Below are 21,447 nucleotides of genomic sequence, written 5' to 3'. Positions count from 1 at the left end.
CAGCCCTCAGTAGAGGTGCATGCGAGGCCCGCAGGACACGGCCAATAGGACACGGGACAGCTGTGCGCAGAGCGGAACTGTCATCCCAGATTCAGGACAGGAGTCCCCACACACGCGCACGCACACACATGCACGCATGCACACATGTACATGCTCACACACGCACACATACGCACATGCACACTCACATGCACATATGTACGTGCTCACACACACATATGCTCACACGCACACGTTTGCACACAGGCGCACACACACATGTGCATGCTTGCACATGCGCATGCTTGCACATGCAAAGGGGCACGCACACGCACACTCATGCACACACGCATATGCTCACACGCACACATGCTTGCACACACGCGCATGCTTGCACATGCAAAGGCGCACGCACACGCACTCACATGCACACACGTACATGCTCACACACGCATATGCTCACACACGCACACACGCGCACACGCACACCCCACACCTGTACATTGGCAAATGGAGGAAGGGCGCCACCCTGTGGACGGCAGCTGTCTTTGCTGCCCTCATTTATTTTTGTTATAATCAAGGAAATCTTGCTTAAAGAAGGAAAAAGAAACATTTGTGCCTGTGAACGTAAGGGACGAGGGGCTGGCCTGAGTCCCTGCTGGGGCTCCTGTGGCCACGAGAGACCCCAGGCCTCACCATGCTGGGGAAATCTGGCCACTGCAGGGCCATGCAACCTGTGGGAGCCCAGGGTAGACCAGCAGCCACAGCCACGTGCCCAGAGGTCCAGGGTCCTGGCCAGTGTGCTGACCCTCCTGTGTCCAGGAGTGCTCCTGCTTGCTTTATGGCCCACCCTCCTCCTTTCCTCCCTGGCCTCTGTCCCTGTCACCCCGGGCGGTTCCAGGTCCGCCCCCCCCCCGCCCCGCGTTCACGTGTTTGGGGGTCAGGACCCAGTGCTGGTCTGAGGCTCTGTCCCCGGTTCTTGGAGGACCTGGTGGAGGCACTGCCAGACGGCCGTGGGTGGGAGAAGAGGTGGCTCCCTTCCTGGGGACACGGACTCACTAAGGAGGCCAGCAGAGCCCCCAGGCCCAGGCTCGGCAGAGAGGAGGAGCCTGGTCCTGCCCCCGGGGGCCCTTCTCCCTCCCCTCCAGCCCAGGCTCCAGGTTGACCTTCTCCTCGCCACACAGCCGGCCTCCCACAGCGGCCCCGCGAGGCCCCACCACCCTGGGGAGTCAAAGCCCAAGCGCAGCGGCCTGCAGTCCCCTCTGGGGCTGGCCTCTCACACTCAGGGCCCAGCTCCGCCACCTCCCACAGCCTCCAGGCCCCCTGCGCCCCAGCAGCCCTCCTCGCCCCTGGCCGGTCCTGCTTCCCACAGTGCAGGCGGGGCCCTCCTCGGTCAGGGAGGAACCCAGCACCTCAGCACCCGACTGGTGTTGGACTGAGGCAGAACCGGGCAGACAGGCGAGCCCTCGGACCCAGGGCCTCTCCAAATCTCCCTCTCCCTGGCAAACTGGCTGGGACGGTGTCCCTGCCCGGCTCCCGGGGCCTGGCCGGGGCTTGGGGGGCCTGGATGGTGGGGCGGCTTCACCCTGCCGTTACCCTCGCCCCCCAAGGCTCCCACCCACCGGGCCTCAGCCCATGACCCTCTTTGGAAGTAGATCAGCAGTGGAGCCAGAGTCCATGGTAACCAGGGACCTGTCCTGAGGCCGACGGCAGCCGCAGGGCCACACCCAGGCCTCACCGCCCAGCTCCAGAGCCGCTGTCACCTCCCGGGGGGCTCGACCCTTCTGTGCCCGCAGGTGTGCGGCCTTCACCTCCCGCCCTACAGAGAGCAGAACGAGGGCCTTCGCTCTGAGGCTCGCTGGGGGTACAGGTGCCGTGTGACCAGAGCCCCGACAAGACACACGCCCTTCGTTCAATATGGCTTTATTTTCCGCCCAGGTCAACTGCATCCACCGCCTGAGCCCCGGATGGTCAGTGGGTCACCACCTGCCCAGGAGGCAGGATGGAGGCTGGCCCAGATGCCTGCCGGGCAGTGCAGACACCGTGGGGGTGGGTAGCACAGCCAGTGCCCGCCCATGAGACAGGAGGCACTGCCTCAGTCCAGCATCCAGACACCAGAGCGCAAGTGCTGAGCGGGCTGGCCGGCCGGCCCCAGCAACCTCCCGTGCTGCCTCGGGCTACTGGCTGGGCAGGTGACGGGAGGCGGCAGCCTTGTCCTTTCAGACGTGAGGCTGGACAGGGTTGCCAGAGGCTGTCCAGGGCAGCAGCACAGGTCGCAGAACGGACAGCCAGAGCACAGCGAGCCAGGTGGACTGGAAGCTGCGCCTGGCCCGAGGCCCTGCGGCCAACTCTGCTCAGACAGCATGGCTGGTATATTGCTAAGGACCGGATGCCCGGTCTCCCCGAGGGGCTCCCCTGCACCGGGGCTCCTCCTCCGCACCCTCCCTGTGCCCGCTCTGGGCTCAAGGGTGGGTCAACGGTCCCCAGACCCTTGCAGTGCCAGGAGGGGTGGCTCCAGGGCACACCCATTCTGGACGTCCCTCCTGGGACACAGAGTGGCTCCCCGGTCCTCCTCTTTACAAATGGAGAAACCGAGGCGCAGGCCGCTCTGGGGCAGGGTGAGGGGGTGGGCAGAGGCCTGAGGAGCCACGGGGGAGCTTGGTGGCAGGGCCCAAGCCTGGGCAACCCTAGGGGCTGGATTGGGGTGCAGGGCCGGGCCCCAGAGCAGGGCAGGGCAGCCTGGGGCTTGGAGCTACCGGGTGTGGCCTCTGGGCTCCAGAGAGAGCCGAGGGCGGCGACCAGCTTGTGACCAGCTAGTGACCCAGCAGCCAGTGAGCCAGGAGCCTGCGCAGCCCCATCTGCTCGCTGCTGTCCACCCGGTGGTCTGGCAGTAACCTGGGTGGTGGGCAGGGGAGGCCACGGAGGGCTGAACCCTGAGACCCAGAGGCTATGGCCAGGGGGGTCACCACACCCGGGTCAGCAGCAGGGTACAAAGGACACCCCGGCATCCAAGGGCGTCCAGGACAGCCAGCTGCAAGGTCAGGGTCAGGGCCTGGCCCCGGCTCTGCCAGCAGGGCTTCCTCTGTAAGGTGCGTGTGCTGGGCAGGCCCCGGGGCGGGGGCTGGTCCGCTGGCCCCCAAGTCCCAGGCCTGGCCCCAGCTGGCCGCGCGCTCTTCTCCAGAGAAAGTCCACGGAAAAGAGAGAAAGCAAGCCTGAGTCCTGGACAGCAACACGGAAAGCTCTGTAATTCAGGTTCGGCTGCGAGGGGGCGAGTCCGTCCTGCATGGCAGGTGCGGGCAAGCGGCACGGTCACTGTGTCTTGGCCTTCACCAGCAGCCTCTGCACAGTCTTGTAGAGGAGGTCGAAGTGCTAGGGGTGGTGGGGCAGCGGGGTGAGGCCAGCAGAGCCCGAGGAAGGCCGGGGCGCAGCAGGCGCCAGCCGTCATGGCCCGGGCAGGTCACTGAGGCGCCAGCTTCTAGGCTGGGCAGGAGACACTGCAGCAGGTCCACCCTGCGTCCCCACAGGCCCTGCCCATCTGCTCACCTGGACTGCCGTGTAGGCCATTCCGAGGTAGGCGCCGATGCAGACGGCCAGGAGCAAGTCGAAGATGGCCGGCTTGACCCTGGGGGAAGCAGGGGACCGTGTAGCCAGGGACCAGCGGGGTGGGTTGGTGCCAGCGTGGCTGCCTCAGCTGCCATGGCCGCCACTCACCTGTAGGCGTTCATCACCTGCTTCAGCTGGTCATAGAAGACGAACTCAGGGTCCCTGGGGAGACAGCGGCCACTCAGTGCCCACCCGACACTGGCCAGGCTGCGCGTCCCCACAGCTCCTTCTGGGACCAGGCCAGCGGCTGGGGGTCCAGACGCGGGACCAGCCGGAGCTCCCCGTGCCCTGGGGAGGCGGCCTTGAGGGCGCCAGGTTCTCTGGGTATCAGACGGGCTGGCCAACCACGGAGGCTGGTCGAGGGGCCCCTGCCTGCTCAGCGCCCGCCCTGCCATCTGCCTGGGCACGGGGAGGGGCTCCCAGGGTCGAGGGCTGGCGCACTAGCTCCAGGGGGTGCCGGTGGGCCTGGGCCTGACCACGGGCACCCTGCGGCTACTCATCCTCCCGCGCCGCCTGCTGCGCACCGCCTGTCGGCCTTGGCGTGGTGCTGCCGCACGTCCTTCAGGTACCGGCTCAGGAAGTGCTCCAGCGTGCTGAGGAAGGTGCCGCCCTTGTCCAGCAGCTGCGCCGCCCGCGGCTGGTTGGTGAGCCAGTCCATCACCGAGTCCAGCTGCTCCTGTTGGACCTGCTGCGGGACACGCCGAGTCATAGCGGCTCCCGCCCGCCTGCCCGCCGCTGCCCGCTGCCCGCCCTTACCATCTGCTCGGTGAACACGGGCATGTCTGGGGGCGTCCCCTGTGGAGAGAGGAGGCGGCCTGAGCCCAGCGGCGGGGGACGCGGGGGGACGCGGGGGGACGCGGGGCGGGGCCCACCTTCTCGGTCAGGTTGTAGATGACCCGCGTCAGGGCCTCCGCGATGATCCGCGTGTTGCGCGTCAGGGTCTTCGAGTCCACCCGGGACCTGCGGGGAGGCGCCAGCTGCTTGCTCGGGGTTGGGGGTGGCCAGAGCCCTGCTCGGGGGCACAGCTGAGGCTGCGGACGCCCAAGTGCCGCCCACCCCGCCCAGGCCGCCTGCCTCAGACTCGAGCCCCTGGGGGGCGGGCAGTGCCCACCTCATGGTGCCCCTTGCCTGGGAACGAGGCTTTGCAGAGAGACACGGTGGGGATGAGGCCACCTGGCATGGGTGGGCCCGGGCCCATGACTGGAGTCGCCATGAGAAGGCGGGACGGCCCCACATCAACGGGTGCACAAGCCGCAGGGCCACCGACCGAGGCCCTGGAGCCCAGGTGCGAGAGGCCCTCCCTGCGGCCCCAAGACGGCCCGCAGGACCGCACAGCCTCGCCACGTCCCCTTCTGCGGCCAGGCAGAGCGCCTGCCCAGCACTTGGCCCTCCAGGGGCCACAGAGGTCCAGGGAGCCTGGTCTGGGCCGCAGGGACAGGCAGTGACGGACAGTGGGCCAGGGGCAGCGGCCTGGACCCAGCCCCGCCCACCAGCCTCGCCCGCGCTCCCGGGGCCACAGGCCCGGGCCTCACCGCACGTCCATGATGCTGCTGCGCTGCCCGTGGCGGTGGCTCTCCAGGTGGGACAGGGTGAAGGCGGGCAGCCGGCGGATGGCGAAGCGCTCATGCTCCCAGGCCAGCACCTCGTCGGCCAGGTTGATCTTCTTGTGCACCATGGAGAACCGCACCTCGGGGAACTGGTGGGCGGCCACCTGCGCCCGGGCGTGGTCAGGCGGCCTCGTCGGCCCCCAGCCCCGAGGCACAAAGCTGGGCCACCCTGGGCGGCACGGTGCCCGGCAGAGGCCACAGACAGCCCAGCCCAGGTGCAGGGGGGGCCCACCAGAGCAGCGCACCCACCGTTTCCAGCTCCCGCAAGAAGGCGTGCTGCAGGGTCCCCTCCCGGGGCGGCCGGGACACGTGCAGGTGCAGGCTGCTGCCCCGGCCCACGGTGTCCAGGCACAGGACGAAGGCCACATTGTCCTGCAGCAGGCTGGAGTCTGTGGGGTCGAGGTTTTGGGTGGCAGCGGCCAACACGGGGCTCGGCCCCGTCCGCCCCCGAGGGCCGCTCCCGCCCGCCGGGCGGCTGACCTGTGTGGTCCAGGTTGTCCTCCAGCCAGCGCTTGGTCCCCTGGTAGTTAAACTTGCCGCCTCCGGAAGCAAAGAACAGGAGGTTGTACCTGGGGGCAAGCCTCGGCTGTGACCGCCAGCCCGGGCCGAGGGCCGGGCACTGCAGGCCGTCCTTCCAGTGGCACGGCCTGGAGGCCGGCTGCGCCCTCCACTTGCCAGGGCCACTGTTTCCAAGGCAGCCAGCTGTGGTGACAGACCCCTGGGGCTTGGCCTGCCTGGAGGCCATCCAGGGAGGCCCCTCCACGTCCCAGCCCCCACTGTCTCCCCCTCACTGCAAACTGTCCCCCGAGTTCACGCCCGCTGGGAACTCGAGGGTAAAGGTGGCCGTCCTCGGGAACGGGGTTGGGGCAGTGCTATCCGTTAGGAGGTGGCGCAGAGGAGCCAAGACCGCCCGGCCTGGGCCCGGCCCTGGGTGAAGGAGACAGCGGCTCAGGGCGGCCCCGGCCCACGGAATGGGCAGAGGCTGCAGGGCCAGGACTGCTTTGCCTGGGCCCGGGTTTCTGAAGGACACCAGCAGTCACTGCGGGGCGCGGGGCATGTTGGTGTGAAGGGTCTCCGGGCATCCCCCTGCCCAGGCGGCCTCCCCGGAGGGCCTCCCCGCCTGGCCCCGGGGCCCAGGCGGCACTCACGCGGCATGGGTGCGCTTGTAGGTGTACAGCCTGGAGAAGAGGCGGGCCAGCTCCAGCAGCACAGAGACGCCGCTTCCGTTGGAGTCCGCGCCCAGCGACAGCCACTGCAGGGGGACAGCAGGTTGCCCGCTGGTCGGCTGCGCCCCAGCAGCCCACGGTGGACCAGCCCTGGCGGGACAGCCCCACTCAGCCCGACAGGCTGCACCCCACACCCCCAGACTCCACGAGGGCAGTGTCCGGGCCACCGCCTGGCCTCCACCCTTGTGCCCAGCTGTGGGGCATCCTCCAAACCCCTGCCCCTGTCTGTCCATCCTAGCACAGAGTCACCAACGACGAGAACTGGCTCTCGAGGACAGGAGAGCATTGGGACCACCTGAGGGACCACCAAGGGCAGGCCGGTGCCTTAGGCTCCCTGGCCCGACACTGGACAGCGAAAACCAGACAGTCAGGGCCTCGTACTGTGGTGCCTGGACAGTGAGTCCAGAGCCGAGGTGGACCCAGGGCACAGGGCTGGGGATGGGACAGGGACTGCTCATGGGGATGGCTTCCTTCTGGGTGACGGAAAGTTCTGGAACTAAAGGGACTGGCCGCACAGTCCTGGGTGTGCTAAATACTGAATGTCATACTTTTGTACCAAACGATAGCTTCTCGGCCATGCCCGTCATCCCAGCAGCTGGAGGCTGAGGCAGGAGGCAAGTTCAAGGCCAGCCTCAGCAACTCAGCGAGGCCGTCTCAGGATGGAAGACACAGGCCAGGGTGCGCTCAGAGGTCAAGCTCAGACCTCGTGGGGCAGAGCGATGGGGCCCTCCAGCTGCCCGTGGCAGGAGCGCGGGGGTGCGGGCGCTCGCTCCAGCCGTGCAAGGACAGCTGGACCGGCTCTGCGGCCCGAGCCCTGTGCGGTGTGGCTGGCGGTGTCCCGCGCGGCGCTGGGCCGGGGTGGTGGGGTACTCACAGGGGCCACCCCGAAGGCGTCGTAGTGGGCCACGATGACAATGGTGGGCAGGTCCTCTCCGCCCAGCCCCGTCAGCCGGCCCTGCGGGGAGACAGCTCTGAGCCCCCATCGGTCCCCTGCAGCTTGGGGCCAGCGGCTGGACCCCTGCACACCTGCCCTGGGGCCGTCCCGGCATCCAGCCCCTTGGGAGCCCAGGACGCCCTGGGGCCGTGGCAGAGATGGGACCTGGGGCTCCACTTGCCGGGGGGCCACCCAGGAGCACCACCGCCCACGGCCAGCCCGCTGGCCACGCCCTCCTTGCTGCCCGGCCTGGGCAGCCACAAGCCCGCCCTTCAGCTCTGGGGCCAGGCCGTCAGTTTGGCCACTGTGGGTGACACATGGCTGCGTCTGCAGAACTCTCCCTCCCACGGGGAGAAGGCTGGCCTGGGCCCCGGGGCCGGGTCTGCAGAGCCCGGGTCCAGCTGGCGACACTGCTCGAGGAGGCTTTCCCGGAACTCGGGGCCACCCTGCGAGGCTGGGCCCAGAGCGGGGTCCACACACAGCGGGCCTGGGGCCAGGACCCAGCTCCAGGCAAGCAGACGCTCTGGATGAGGCCACGTGCGGGGCTCGCCAGACTCCAGTGGCCTCCGCGGCCCTCTGGAGCTGGACCTCGGGGACATGGGCCCGGTGGGGGGCCCCCTCCCTTGTTCCCCCGCCCCCAGCGACTCCCATCTGCCTCCTGCAGCAGACGTGGCCACACAGGTGCCGAGGCCCCGTCCAGATGACGTGGCCACACAGGTGCCGAGGCCCCGTCCAGATGGTGGAGGCCACTGATGATCAGGCCTCCCTGCCTCCTGCCACAGTGAGCGCCCGCTGCATGGCAGAGCCCGGGAGCCTTCAACACAGGGAGAATCGGGCCCAGGAGTGGGCCCAACAGTGACCCCGGGAGAGCCGCCTGGCCCCTGGCGCCACAGACTGCGGCCCCCCCAACCATGCAGTCAACAGGAGGGCCTACAGCTTCTGGTCCCTCCTTCCCCGTGAGCAACAGAACAGAAGCTTCCAGAACTGAGAGCAGGTGGCCGCAGTGGCAGGTCAAAACCCCGATGGCGAGAGGGCTCGGTGCTGCTGCCACGGCCAGACCACAGCTCAGCAAGGCCTCCTGCCCAGCTCCTGCCCACCGAGCCTGGCAGCTGCACCCTCACGGCCCCCGTCAGCCTCCGCTGGCCACAGGCTTCTTGGCCGGGATGCCTGACAAAAGCAGAACCACCCCAGCTCCCTGCCCTGCGGACAGTATCTCATCGGGCAGGGTCGCAGCCACTGGGCTGGACCGGTCACTTCCCTACCCCCACACCAGAACAGAGCTTCTGGAGGGAGAAACAGTACGTCACTCAGCACTGCCTCCTGTACACAGCAGGGACTCAACAGGACCCTTCCTAGGAAAGGGGACAGCCAGTGCAAAGGCCCTGGGGTACATAGCTGGTGGCAGCAATGGAGAACAGGAGGAAGACTGGGGGCTGGCAGGGGCCAGCATTCCAGAGCAGCCTCCTGGCCACAGCAGAGGCTTCATGAGGGCCTTGCCCCCTTGAGTGGGTGCCAGGGCAAGGCAAAGGCCACAGGTGGGCAGGGGCGAGCTCGGGAGCTGGGAGGGCCTGGGCACCCACCTCCACGCTGGTGATGAGCCAGTCGCTCACGGCCTTGCTCTGAACCCCGCTGGTGACCATCTGGAAGCCGTTGGCAGTGGCCGTGTGGAGCAGCACTAGGGAGGGCAGAGGTACGGGTCACGTGGGCTGGGGGCTGTCCTCTGCTGTCCAGGGCCGGCTTGCTCCACCCTGCCGCACACTCTGGGGATCGAGTGCCGAGACCTGCACACAGGGACCGGTGCCCTCGCCAGCTCCTCGGCCCTGGCCGGCCACGTTCCTGCTCCTGGGGTCTCGGGCTCGCTGGCCAAGGAGCTGGCGTCCAGAAATGCGAGGCCCTGGCTCCATCCACACCAGAGTGGAGACCCTCACCATTGGCCGTGGGCCTGCAGGATGGCACCCGGGCAGCTGGGGCCCCAGGAGCTGGCTGTGATGTTTGTGCGACTACGTGGAGGCCCTGCGTGCTTGGGGTCAGGCCTTTAGCTGTGGTCGGCAGCGTGGCCTCATGTCCAGCTTCCTCCACTGACCCGCCACGGCACACCCCCGGGCCAAAAGCCACGCCATGTGGCTGGGCAGCTGGGCAGGAGTCACCAGGAGACTCTCCCTCCCGCCTTCCTGCGGGGCCAGGCCCTCTAACGGGGCCGGGGACACACCGGCTCCACGGGCACATGGCCATCGATGGCTGCCGCTGTGGCCGGGAAAACCCCGCCCATGAAAGCAGGTGCCTGTGGCCAGGTCTAAACCTGGACGTGGAAGGACCTCGTCCACGGCCCATGGCCCCTGCGGCGCTCCCCAGGATCTGGCCCAAGTCCAGCTGCATCCACAGCCCACCGGCCCTGCGCCTGGTCCTGCAGGGCCCCACATGCCAGGCAGCTGTGCCAGGCGGCCTTTGCTTTTCATTTGAGACGGGGTCTCACCATGTGGCCCTGGTGGGCCTGGACCCTGCCAACCTTCTGCCTCAGGCTCCGGTGGCTGGGAGACGGGTGCAGCTACCATGCTGCTGCCCAGCCCCCTTCACCAGCCGGGGATTGGCTTCCTTCCCTTCTTCCCCTCCGAGGCGCAGGCCGGCTCACCAGGCCAGCCTGCCACCCGGCCATGGCCCAGGCCGGCGTCCTTCTCTTGCACCTGCCACTTCACAGGCAGACGGCCCGGCAGGCCCTCCCGCCACGTCTCGCCCTGACAGCAGAGCCCAGGCCTGCGCGCCCCAGCGCCATCCTGGGGACGCTGCTGTCCCCACACGACCTCCTCAAGGTGAGGACACAGAGTCGTCGGGTCGCAGAGGTCAGTGGAGGGGACGGAGGCTCCTGGGGCGCAGGACCCGGGGTGGCTGCCAGGTGCAGGCCCAGCGCCAGCCATGCGCTGGCTGAGCCGTGGGCTGTGGGGCACCCGGCCTGGCCTCTGCGGGGACACCTCCGCGCGCCACATGCAGCCCGGGGCCCACGTCACCTTCGGCTGCAGAGGCGGAGCCCTGGGAGGCAGAGGCAGCCTGGGTCTGCTCGTAGATGGACAGCAGGGCCTCGTCCTCCACGGCGAAGTACACGGGCACGATGGTCTCCATGGCCAGCATCTCAGGCTCGATCTCCGCGAACCGCTGGGGGGAGGGCAGCGTGCGGGGCTCTGGCCACATTGGACGGCACTGCCCACCCTCCACCCGCGGGGCCGCCAGCCCGCTCCCGGAAACAGGTCCTCCCCGGCCCTGACATTCAGGTTGGCAGTGTCCCTGGCCTCCGGTCACTCCAGGCCAGCACCCCAACCCCGGAGGACACCACTTCCTGGACAGAATCGCCCAGGCAGCACCAGGGAGGAGGCGGGCTCAGGCGAAGCAGCCTGCCGGGGTCACACGGCTGCCCCGAAGCCCGACAGACACTGACCGCGGGGCTCACCCGGACGACGTCCTGGGGCACGGCAGCCACGGCCCGCGGCAGGATGATGACCACGGCCCCGGCCGACTGCCGCAGGGCCTTCTGGTACTGCTCGAAGGAGAAGTCGGCCAGCCGCATGAGCACGCAGCGCCGGCTCAGCACGTCTGCGTCCACCGTGCGCGCCTCCGTGTTGAGGACCGCGTTCCGGGTGCCTGCGGGGGCGGGCACTTCAGCCTGGCAGCAGCCACGGCACCGGCCAGCCTGACTGAAAAGCGGGTAGAGGCAAAGCCCCTTGGGAACTGCCAGTGCAGCCTGGGCCGGCCAGGGCCAGAGAGGGGACACGTCCACTTTGCAGCCATGGCCAGTGCTCCTCCCAAAAGGCCCTCGGCTCCGCTCCCGCACGCAAAGGCGGAAGGCAATGGTCGCCCAGCGAGTGGCCAGGCGCGTGGAACCAGCTCTCAGGGACAGCAGGGTCAGAGTGGCCCCGGGGCACTCTGGGCCCGGTTTCTACCCTGCATGGGCATAAGAGGACAGAGGCCCTGGTGGCCTCGTGACAAGCTTTCCACAAAGCCTGGGTCTGCGGCAACACGGGGCCCGCCAGGCCACACTGCTGCGTGTCCCAGGGAAGGGCAGGGGCAGCGGGGCCAGCCTGGCGTCCGCTCAGAGGGGCCTTGGGAGGATGTCACCATCACCCGTGCCTGAGAGGGGGCCAGGACATGCCAAGTCGCATGCGATCCAGGCGCTGGCTGCCAGCAGTGCTGCTGGGACTCAAGCCCCAGGACCCAGCCACAGTGCCAGGCCCCCGCCCCACGGGTGGTCCTGCAAGGCACCCCTGAGGCTGGTCCCCAGACGCCCCCGCTCCCCGCCCAGGCCGTGGGCAGCCCCGTCCCGGCTGCTGCCCTCCGCACCCTCGCCCGGCCCTGGCTCCCGGGGCCAGTCCTCTTCTCTGACTGCTCTGGGGCCCAGGGCAGGGGACGGCGAGCAGCTGTGTCCCCTTGCCGACCCCCAATGAGCACCGGGCAGTGAGCGAGCAAAGCCACAGCAGCAGGGCTCCACCCTCCAGGTCCGGCCACCCGTCCCCAGACATCACTCCAGCTGAGGCCCCTGCTCTGCCCTTAAATGCCATCCCCACCCCTCCTGAGAGCCCGTGCCACCCACAGACAGAACGGGAGCCCTGAGCTCCTGCTGGGGGCACCGCACAGCCAGCTCTTCAGTGCCACCAAGCCCCGTGAAGAGGCCAGCAGGGCTGTTACGCAGGCAGCGTTGCTCAGACGTGGGTCCCCGACACAGCAGACCCAGAGCACACTCACCCCCGGGCGCAGCCAGGGTTGGCAGCAACAGAGGTGCCAGCCTGGCACAGAGGTGTTCTCCCTGCCACGCAGGAGCCCCCAGGTGGCTGCAGGTCTGGGCACCTGTTTCCTGGCTCTCCTGGGCTTGCTTCAGGATCCAGCCCACGGCTGCCCCTCAAAGGCCAGTGAAGGGACACGCACCCCTCCTCATGCCCCCGCCAGGTGGCTCCTCCCAAGACGCACCGTCCCCCAGGCCCTCCGGGGCATAGTCCACAGCAGGCGTGCCAGGGACAGATGAACTCACCAGGGGCGGCAGGCCAGGGCCCCAGGAGCATGCAGCCCCCGATGGCACAGGGTCCCTGACACGGGCTGCCCCAAAGGTCAAAGGCCAAGGCAAGGGGCCACGGTCTCAGACACCCCAAACGCTGCAGGCCAACCAACAAGCAGAGTGAGCAAGTGACCCAGGCAGGAAGGGGGCCGGCACAGCGGCTGGGGGCAGCACTCTCCAGACAGTATCCCAAGGAGCCCGCGTGAGGTGGGCAGGCGGAGGATCCTTCCGGCAGAGCGACTGACAGGACAGCCAAGGGCTGGGCTGCAGAACCCAGAAGGGACCCGTGGAGGCTCCAGGACACAGCCCCTCCAACCTGGCAGATTTCTCAGGTCCCTGCCAGGACCGGACCAAACAGGACAGCAGGCTCTGCACCACCGGCCAAGAGCACCTGTCCCCCGCCACCCAGCTCAGCGTGCATCCCCCATGCAGCAGCAGGCCACCCGTGACGCTGCCCCAGCCTCCGGTCATCCCTGTGCACAGGCCCAAGAGCCAGGCCCGTGGGCACTCACAGGGGCCACCTGCCCAGATCCCTGGCTCTGCGTGGAGGTGGCAGGGTGCAAGCAAGGAGCCACGCCCCAGGGACTCAGTGCCACCTGCCCTGCCCACATCCAGGCCCTGCAGTGCCCTGCTCTGCCTTTCCCAACAGGGGCCAAAGGAAGTTGGGCAAGGAGCGTGGCCGGCGGGGGCTGGGCAGGGCTGCAGACATGGGACCACTTGGGAGAGCACCTGGAGGCTGGAGGCCGTCAGGGCTGGTCCTGTCCTGGCCTGTCCCGCTTGCCCCACAGAGGCTCCCTGGGTGCCAGGCCTCCCTGCTGAGGGTCGAAGCCCAAGCACAGGGAAATGAGAGTGGGACCTCGGAGCCCGGGGCCACGTCCAGGAAACACCAGGGCAGAACCGGGACCAGCCGCCAGGCCCTGCGAGCAGGCAGTCTTTCTGGGCTGCCCAGGGAAGGCCATACCCCTGGGGGACAGCAGCTTCTGCGTGTCCCGTCGAGGAGCAACAGAAACGGGTCCAGGCAGGAGGGCACGCTGGGGAGGATCCAGCACAGGACAAAGGACCAGAGCGGGAGAAGGCGGGAAGGGAGCGCTGGGAGGAAGCGGGCGGAGGCCGAGCAGACAGCCCGTGGACTCAGCCGGGGTTTCGGGGCAGGTCTGTAGGGAGTGGGGGGTCACTTCAGGCACCGGCAGGGGCAGCTCAGCTGAGGACAGGTGACAGGTGGGGTGCACAGGGAGGGCAGACGAGGACGAGCCACGCAGGGGTGACCACAGGACCTGGGGAGGCAGGATGGGGCGTCCTGGACTACGAACTCTTCTGGAAAAACCTCCTGAGCTCCAGGGCTGTGCTGCCCAGTTTGGTAGCTGCTGGCCACATGTGCCTGCTTGAGTTTGTTACAATTAAATGACACTAAACACCATGTCCCTCGGTCACTAGAGGCTGGCAGGTCCCAGATGGGACAGCAGACAGAACGTGATCACGTGACACAGTCCTACTGCTGGGCTCCTTTAGAGACCACAGCTGGTAAGAAAGTGCTCGCTCTAACCCAGGGCCCTTCAGCAGTGTAAGTGATGGGGCTGGACAGTCCCACGGGGGTAGAGGGTCCTGAGCACTGAGAGTGCTGAGCAGTGTCCCAAGCCTCCGCCAGTACAGACCAAGGCCCTCAGGCATGACCACATGTCCCCAGGAGTGGCCCCCAGGGTCTCCTGGGCTGGCAAACCACCACTCTACAAAGAAACGAGGCAATTCTGGGGCAAAAAGGAACCCAGGGGCCATGTGAATCCACCTCCAGAGAGCATGGCTCCCAAGGCCTGGCTGAGGCTGGGGCCCCCGGCCCAGCTGGGCCTAAACAGCCCCCAAGACCGCCCTGAGTGTGGAAGTCAAGATCAAGTCTCCAGGGTGCCACAGGGTCAGGTGGAAGGAAGGCAATCCAGAAACCAGAAGGTTCGGGAATACCATACAGCTGGAGGCAACAGAGGGCGCTTGAATGTGGCAGGGCACTGGGGGATGGGGCGGGGGCAAGACGGGTGAGCAGGCAGCTGAGCGGTCCAGCCAGGGGTCAGGAGACCCTGGGAAGACAAGCAAGTGGGGTTCTGGGGTGGAGGAGGTGAGGATGCTGAGCTGAGGGGGTGGACATGTGTCAAGGAAGGAACACCAGGGGGGTCCAAGGAAATCCGAAGGACAGGCCAAGGAAGCAGGCACAGAGGCCGGCCTCGGTGAGGGGTGGGGTGGACTGGCTGAACAGACCAGGGCAGTGGCGCTGGGTGCAGGGGCTGGCCGCGTTGACGCTGGAGTGGACTGCGCTGGCCGGGACAAGTCCACGCTGCACATCCTGGGCGCACAGACCAGCCCAGAGGGGGACTGGGTGAGCGCTGCAGTGGACCTGGTGGACAGCCGGGGCCGGCACAGATGCTGGCCTGGGCCTGGGTTAGGGCCAGTGGGCTCGGTGGACAGCGGGTCTGGGCCAGGGCGGCCCGGCGGCGCACGCGGGGCGGGGCGGGGCGCGCACGCACCGTAGGGCTGGCCCTGCAGGTCGTACTGCTGCATGCGGTACACCGTGAACTCGTGCGCGGCGTCGGCGGCGGGCAGCGGCGGCGCCACGAGCAGCAGCACCGCGGGCAAGAAGACGATGAAGCCGAGCGGCAGGCACGACGCCTTCAGCATGTTCTCCAGGACCTCGCCCGCTTCCTCCAGCATCCTGGCCGGCGGCGGGTACGCGCGGGGCGGCGGCGGGGACGGGACGGGGACTGGACGGCGGCCGCGGCTCCGGCGGACTCACCTCGGCATGGGCAGCCGCTGGGGTCCTGCGGGCAACGCGTCGGGCAGCCCGCGCCCGCACCAGGGTCCTGCGTGCATCGCCACGGGCAGCCCTGCGCGCGCTGCCTCTTGGGAGCTGTAGTCCGCCCGGACGCCTGGAGCCTCCTGGGACTTGTAGGCCCATTCTGAGCCTCCCAGATAAAGCTATGGGCGATTGTTTCGCTCTCTCTACCGAAACTTCACAGGAATTCCAAGTTGGGTACTGCATAGGTTTGAGAAACCATTTTTAAGTAGAACTTGCTTAAACCCTGGTCTTGGTTTGGGGTGGGAGCGGGAAGCAAGGAAATAAGAGACGAGGTCAGGACATGACATTGACCCGGAAGGAAATAGAAGAAAAAAAGGAAGTGCTCGTTTGGCGCGCTGGTTTTTCTGGGAGTTGTGGTCCATTTAAGAAAAAAAAAAAAAAGCACAAAGAATCATGGGAACTGTAGTTTCTGGAGGGGGGAAATCAAATTTAAATTGCCCAAAAATTGAGCCGTGAAGCTAATGACGGCTCAGACTTTGTACGATTTGGGCATCGATGTAGTTCCAGAATCCTGAAAACAGCGCCTGGCTCCCGGCGGTGGCCCATACTATTTGAGGATGAATGAACGAGAAAAGGGTAAAAAACCTTGATAGGCAGTCGCCTACCGGGTTGCAGTGGGTTCTGGGATTTGTAGTCTGGAGGCTAGACCACATGCTGGGGTGGATGGCAAACTTGTGTTTATCCTTACTTATATTTGAGGACTATTTATACTAACAAAAGAAAAAAATTGTAGTTTACTGGAAGTCGGGTGTCCCTCATTGATGTTTCCCTTATCTGACAACCCCATGAATTAGTGTCTCAGAACCTGGCACCCTTAAGGAGCATCAGTAACTCTTACCCCCTTGCACAGATGGGAAGACTGAGGCTGTTGATTTTATTTCTGTTCTTATTTTGCATAATTTCTTGAGCAGGATGGAAACGATCGAAGCAACAGGAAACTGTGATTCCAAAGCTAATCCTGCTTGCTATGCTCCGAAGGACCCACACCCCTAAAATTGTGGGGTGTACCCCCTAAATCTGAGTGACTCCGACTAAGGACGACAGGGTCCGATTGCATCACCTGCCAGAGTCATCCCCTTAACGTCCGCTCATCGATTAATCGCTCCCTTCTTGTAGTCGCCTGAGTTCACTGTACTCACGGTGACCTTTCCCCTGCCCGTTCTTAATTCTGTACAGGAACGATTTCTTAAGAAGCTTACCTGCTCGGCCCCCTGCCTCCGGAACACGCCGCGACGCCACCCTCCTGCTCGCCTCCTGACCCTGAGACCACAAAGGGGAACTCGGCCTGAGCGATGACCTCAAGGTCCCCTCCCCACAGCGTTCCATTCCAGAACTCGGAAAGGAGGGTCCCCCATTCGCCCCTCAGTGAAGCAGCCAGCTCTGATCCGGCCCCGGTTCTCTCTCCCTTTTCAGAGTCTGGAATGAAGGGTCATGGAAAATAAAAAGGGAGGGAGAGTGTGCTCGGGAGGAGCGGGACACTGGCCAGACATGGCACCTCTCCCAGAGCACCCTCCCTAACAACAGCGGGCCCTGCACTCTGACCTTCCACCATCGCAGATCGGCCCTAAATGGAGGCATAGCACATACTGAAACTCCGGGAGACAGTGGATCCCAGAGAAGGAACACTGGGTTCCAGCCTTTCCACAGCCGCCCTCCTATGTTAAAGCGTCAGCCTACAACTAGCCCCTGACGATCACATCACTGTACCCTGGAAAACCAGAATCCCTTCTGTAACTGGTGGCCATTTTCCCATCCGGAAAATGGGTCCCAACAGAACCCGAGTCCACAAAGGAAGGAAGGCTTCTGAGAACACCGAGGTCTGCCTCCCGGCCTCTTGTGCTTAGGGGCCAAGCGTAAAGGCAGAGCCTGGCCCTCCTCTCGACGTCCCAGGCCCCAGTGAGGTAACCGAGGCCTCCCATGTGTCCCCTCTGAGAAGTGGCATTTGTACCGAGTGAAAGCACAGGTTCAAAGCCCAGCTGCTCCCTTCCCAGCTGTGTGCCCTGGGACAGGTGCGGGGGACGCAGGGCGGGTGCACCTGCCCCGCTGGACCTGCTTCTGGCGCCCCGCGCGGCTGGCTCCACTTAACCCCTCCTGGCCCAGCGAGTCCCAGAAGGCAGACTGACACAGGGTGCTGAGCAGATGGATGACGAAGCCTCCAGCCGGGCACTCCTGCCCCAGGCCTGCTCCAGCCACGTCCATCGCCACCTCTGCCCCCGCCGCCCCTTCCCCAAGCCTGGCTGCAGGCATGCCGGACACGCAGGGCCAGATGCGCTCCATGGAGGCTGGCCTGGCCGGCATGGGGCCCTGGGCTCCGTCCACACCCCAAATGACACAAAAGCAGGCACCCGACATGCAGCAGCCCAGGAGCCACGGCTGTCTTGCTGTCCAGATGAGGAGACAGGGTGGCAGAGCTGGAGAAAGGTCATTGGCTGCAGACCCAGGCAAGGGCTTCCCGCTGGCCCAACCCCTGACCACCCAAGGCACATTTCCTGGGGACAGTCTGCGGCTGTCCAGGACAGCTGGCGCAGAGGCGGAGGGGAAAGAGGGTTCCGAGATCAGGGGAGGTTGCCAGAGCTCTGGGCATCAGGTGCCGGTGTGTGCTGGGCCACAGGCTGGGTGCTGGGGGCACGACCACAGCCCAGGCAACCCGCAGCGTCCAGAGGAGAAAATGGATGTGTGACTGGGGTGGTTGGAGCCACAATGGAGGTCACATGGGCAGCTGGGGGGCCCAAAGGAGCCCTAGGGAGGAGAAAGCAGGGGAGGCTTCCCAGAGGTGGTGACGCTAAAGCTGAGCTCAAAGACGGGCTGATAGTGAGGACAGGGAAAGGTTGTGGGGAGAAGATCACTCTGCCAGGGCCACGAGCTGCATGTGAGGTCCCTGTGGAGGGAGCAGCAGGGGCTCAGCCCGGGAAGCAGAGCCGCCGACCCACCAGGGCAGGGAGACAGGCTGGGAGCTTTGGGCTAGCCCAGGCTCCACCTCCCCAAGGCCACCAGGACCCACCTGCCTGCCGTGGTCCCCAGGAGCACACGCCGGGGCAGGGAGCTTATCAGGCCCCGGCCAAGTGCCGGAGCTCTACCCAGCATGACCCGCAGGGCTTCACTTTGTGGACACTGCCAGCATCCCATCCAGTGAGTTCCTCTGGGAACAGGTCATGTGCCTGTCACAGGCCAAACTGTGCCCCTGAAATCCACACGTTCAAGCCCTGACCCCCAGGACCCCAGCAAGGGCTGTTGTTTGGAAGCAGAGTCCTGCTAGGGAATCGGCCAGGATGAGGGCCCAGGGGAGCTGGGGGCCCTCGCCTGGTGATGGGCGTCCACAGACGGGCAGGGGGACTTGCGCAGATGGAGGCAGAGGTCGGGAAGCGCTTCTGCACGCCCAGGGCACTGAGGCTGCCAGCCTCCACCAGACGCCGGGAGGGCCTGGACAGACTCCTGGGGAGCCAGCCCTGCCCACACCCAGATCTGGCCTCCCGGCCCCAGAACCGAGCAGAGGAGGGGCTTCTGTCTTCAGAGGCTGCCCGCAGCCCTGGCACACCAAAGTGCAGAAACGGGCTCTTCAGACTTCAGTGACTTTAATGAATTCTGCATAGCCACACACGGCTAGTGGCTACGGCGCAGGGCAGTGTGGGGACCAGCGGCCAGTCCCCCCTCCCCTGTGCTGCAGCAGAGAAACAGCTGCCCGGGCGGGCTGCCAGTGCCCCGGCATCTGCAGGGCACGTCCCAGAGCCCTCTCCTGAGCTCTGGGCTGGCCCAGCGAGGATGCTCCGGGGCTCGGACCCACGTGCCAGGAAAGCGCAGTTTCCTGCCCAACACGGGGCCACCTTCCGGGGCTTCACCTGCTGCTGATGTTAGGCACCAGCTGTGCTGCCATTTAATGTGAACGAGTTCAGCTAAGCACACAGCTGGGAGGCTCTGCTCTGCACCCACCTGCAGCTGCAGCCCCGGGGCAGAGCGCGGCCACCATCACGGACGGTCCCTCTGGGTGCAAGTGCCCCGGCCAGCACCTGCCTGTCACCCTGGGTTCCCGGATGAGATGGGTTCACAGTGGGGAGGCCAAGGCAGCGAGAGCAGGAAGAAACGCCAGGCCAAGGGACTGGCCTCCCTGCTGGCCCCCAGCTGGGGGACCCCAAAAGATGCAGAGGCAGAGCTGGGGAAGGAGACTGTTCCCCCAAGGGGAAGAGACGGAGGAGGTGAAGGTAAGCGTCCCCCCCGCCTGGTGTCCTCGGGATGCGCGGACACAATCACCACACACACGCGCTCGGGGAATCCACTCCTGCAGACACCCCATCACCACCGTGCTCCCACACACGTGCGGCCCTGTCTGCACGGACCCTGGCCCTGCACAGGACCAGCAGCCCACAGCCCCCAGTCACCCGCACACACACAGGCTCCTCTGTGACGTTGGGCACATCACTGCAGCCCGGCCTCGCCACCTGCAGCTCCACGGAGGCCCAGGGAGGGGTCAGACCTCGCAGAAGCCCAAGGAGCTGGGCCTGGTCCTCCGGCCGCCCGGCTGCAGGCGCTCTCTGCGGTGGCCAGTGGCTTTCCTGTCCGAGGCACCAGGGGCTTCAGCAGGCCCTGGGCTCTGCAGGAGGGCCTTGCAGGGGTGTGTGTCCCCACTCGGGATGTCCGTTGGCCGCAGCCTCAGAGGCTCCGCACACTGGAGATGCTGGACAGGGGCTCCCGCATCCTGAAGCTGAGCGACCGGGAGCCCCGGAAGCTGTCCCTGGGCCTCAGTGAGCTGTCAGTGGTGGATGCTCCCGAGTGGGCCTCGGCGGCCAGGGCCAGGCAGTCCCTGGGGCCTCGCAGGCCCAGCCGGAGGCACCCGCAGCAGAGGAAGGCAAGCACGGCCCGGCACACCTCACGGCTGCGGAAGGAGTAGATGAGGGGGTTGACGGCTGAGTTGAGCACGGCCAGCGCCAGGATCCAGTCCATGCCCCGCAGGTACTCCTGGGCCCAGACGTCCGACCCGAAGGTGTCGGCCAGCAGCAGCCCGAAGAGCGGGCCCCAGCACACCACGAAGGCCACCAGGATCATGAGGACCGTCTTCAGCAGCCGGCGGGCCTTGCGGCGGGCCGGGGCGCGCAGGGCCTTCTGCCCGTTGGCCCGCACCACCCGGAAGATGGCCCCGTAGAGGGCCAGGATGGTGGCCAGGATGCCAGCGAAGACCAGCACACAGAAGAGCACGTAGTCCTTGGAGTAGAGCGGCAGCAGGCTGGAGCAGCGGCCGAAGGCGCACACGCAGTTCCAGCCCAGCAGGGGCAGCAGCCCCAGCAGCACGGCCAGCAGCCAGCACAGGCCCATGAGGCCGCAGACGCGGCCCGTCTTGGTGGCCCCGCTCTCGGCCACCGGCCGCACCATGGTGGCGAAGCGCTCGGCCGCGGTGAAGAGCAGGCTGAAGGTGGACGCGGCCAGGGCCGCGAAGAGGAGCCCCTCCCGCAGGAACCAGTGCGCAGGGGCCAGCTGGAAGGTGCGGGGCCCCGACAGCAGCACGTTGGCCAGGTAGGCCAGGCCGGTCAGCAGGTCGCTCAGCGTGATGTTGACCAGGCAGTAGTAGACCCAGCGCCGCGAGCGCATGTGTGTGGCGATGGCCAGCAGCACCAGCAGGTTCTCCAGCGCCACCAGGCAGCCGGCCGCCACTGAGAGTCCCCGCAGGGCCCCCAGGCCACCGTCCTCCGGGCCGCGCCCCGCCAGCCGGCCAGAGTGGTTGTAGTGCAGGACGAGGAGCCGGCTGTGCCCCCTGGCCGCCAGCTGGTGGCAGGCCTCCAGGGCCACCGACGGGGCCCCCGTGGTGTTCATGGCCTCCCTGGGGGCAGACTGAGGCCCAGGGCAGGGTGGAGCCTCCCGCCTCCCTGGCCTCGGTTTCCTGTTATTTGAAATTTCCTGTTATGCTCAAGGTACCCCCAGGGTTGGGGTGAGGCCAAGGGCAGGGAGGGGCATCCCAACGGTCGGTGGCTCTGGCTGGGACTCCGAGGCCTCTGGGGACGCCCTCTGCAGCGCCCCCACCTTGCCCTTGCCACCCCCGCTGGTCCTCGGAAGCAGAAGGGGACGGGGCTGCAGGGCGTCACAGCCGGGAAACAGCGGCCACCTGGCACCCGCCACCCTCCCTGGGAGAAGCCTCTGGTCCCCAGGAGCGCCCCCACCACCTCCCCCAGCTGCCTCAGTCACGCCTGCACACAGCAGGGACTAAATAAGTGTTTGTGAGTGCACACCCAGGGTGCCCA

At 66.6% G+C, this 21,447-nt stretch overlaps 2 protein-coding genes across 3 annotated transcripts; both read right to left on the bottom strand.

Moving 5' to 3' along the window:
• Window positions 1-3,196: 3,196 nt before the first annotated feature.
• Window positions 3,197-15,205, bottom strand: NCLN (nicalin). Of its 2 annotated transcripts, none has more exons than XM_079115187.1 (15): window positions 14,895-15,205; window positions 10,789-10,979; window positions 10,352-10,496; window positions 8,930-9,024; window positions 7,290-7,370; window positions 6,338-6,441; window positions 5,670-5,758; window positions 5,439-5,578; window positions 5,115-5,293; window positions 4,455-4,542; window positions 4,339-4,377; window positions 4,107-4,267; window positions 3,691-3,744; window positions 3,523-3,601; window positions 3,197-3,348 (listed from the first exon to the last, which is right to left on the bottom strand). In XM_079115187.1, exons 1-15 carry the CDS (start codon window positions 15,076-15,078, stop codon window positions 3,289-3,291), a joined length of 1,689 nt encoding a protein of 562 aa, XP_078971313.1. In that variant the 5' UTR covers window positions 15,079-15,205; the 3' UTR covers window positions 3,197-3,288. The 2 variants fall into 2 exon arrangements, with proteins under 2 accessions (XP_078971313.1, XP_078971312.1); XM_079115186.1 differs by having other exon boundaries at window positions 4,107-4,270; window positions 14,895-15,204.
• Window positions 15,206-18,039: 2,834 nt separating this feature from the next.
• On the bottom strand, window positions 18,040-21,182 carry S1PR4 (sphingosine-1-phosphate receptor 4). Its single transcript, XM_079115200.1, has one exon. The coding sequence runs from the start codon at window positions 21,020-21,022 to the stop codon at window positions 19,868-19,870; it is 1,155 nt and encodes a 384-aa protein (XP_078971326.1). The 5' UTR covers window positions 21,023-21,182; the 3' UTR covers window positions 18,040-19,867.
• Window positions 21,183-21,447: the final 265 nt, after the last annotated feature.

Source organism: Sciurus vulgaris (assembly GCF_902686455.1).
Source record: "Sciurus vulgaris genome assembly, chromosome: 16".
Classification (NCBI taxonomy): Eukaryota; Metazoa; Chordata; class Mammalia; order Rodentia; family Sciuridae; genus Sciurus; species Sciurus vulgaris.
Note: the sequence above shows the minus strand (reverse complement) of the source record. Positions and strands in the feature narration are given on the sequence as shown.

What these genes read in the sequence shown, in the direction of transcription:
- S1PR4 (XM_079115200.1), bottom strand. Translation starts at nt 21,022, where the DNA reads ATGAACACCACGGGGGCCCCGTCGGTGGCCCTGGAGGCCTGCCACCAG.
- NCLN (XM_079115186.1), bottom strand. Translation starts at nt 15,078, where the DNA reads ATGCTGGAGGAAGCGGGCGAGGTCCTGGAGAACATGCTGAAGGCGTCG. An exon ending in TGCCCCAGGACGTCGTCCGG is followed by an intron (nt 10,497 to 10,788) that starts GTGAGCCCCGCG and finishes CCCTCCCCCCAG; the next exon opens with CGGTTCGCGGAGATCGAGCC. An exon ending in CTCCGCCTCTGCAGCCGAAG is followed by an intron (nt 9,025 to 10,351) that starts GTGACGTGGGCC and finishes TGCCCTCCCTAG; the next exon opens with TGCTGCTCCACACGGCCACT.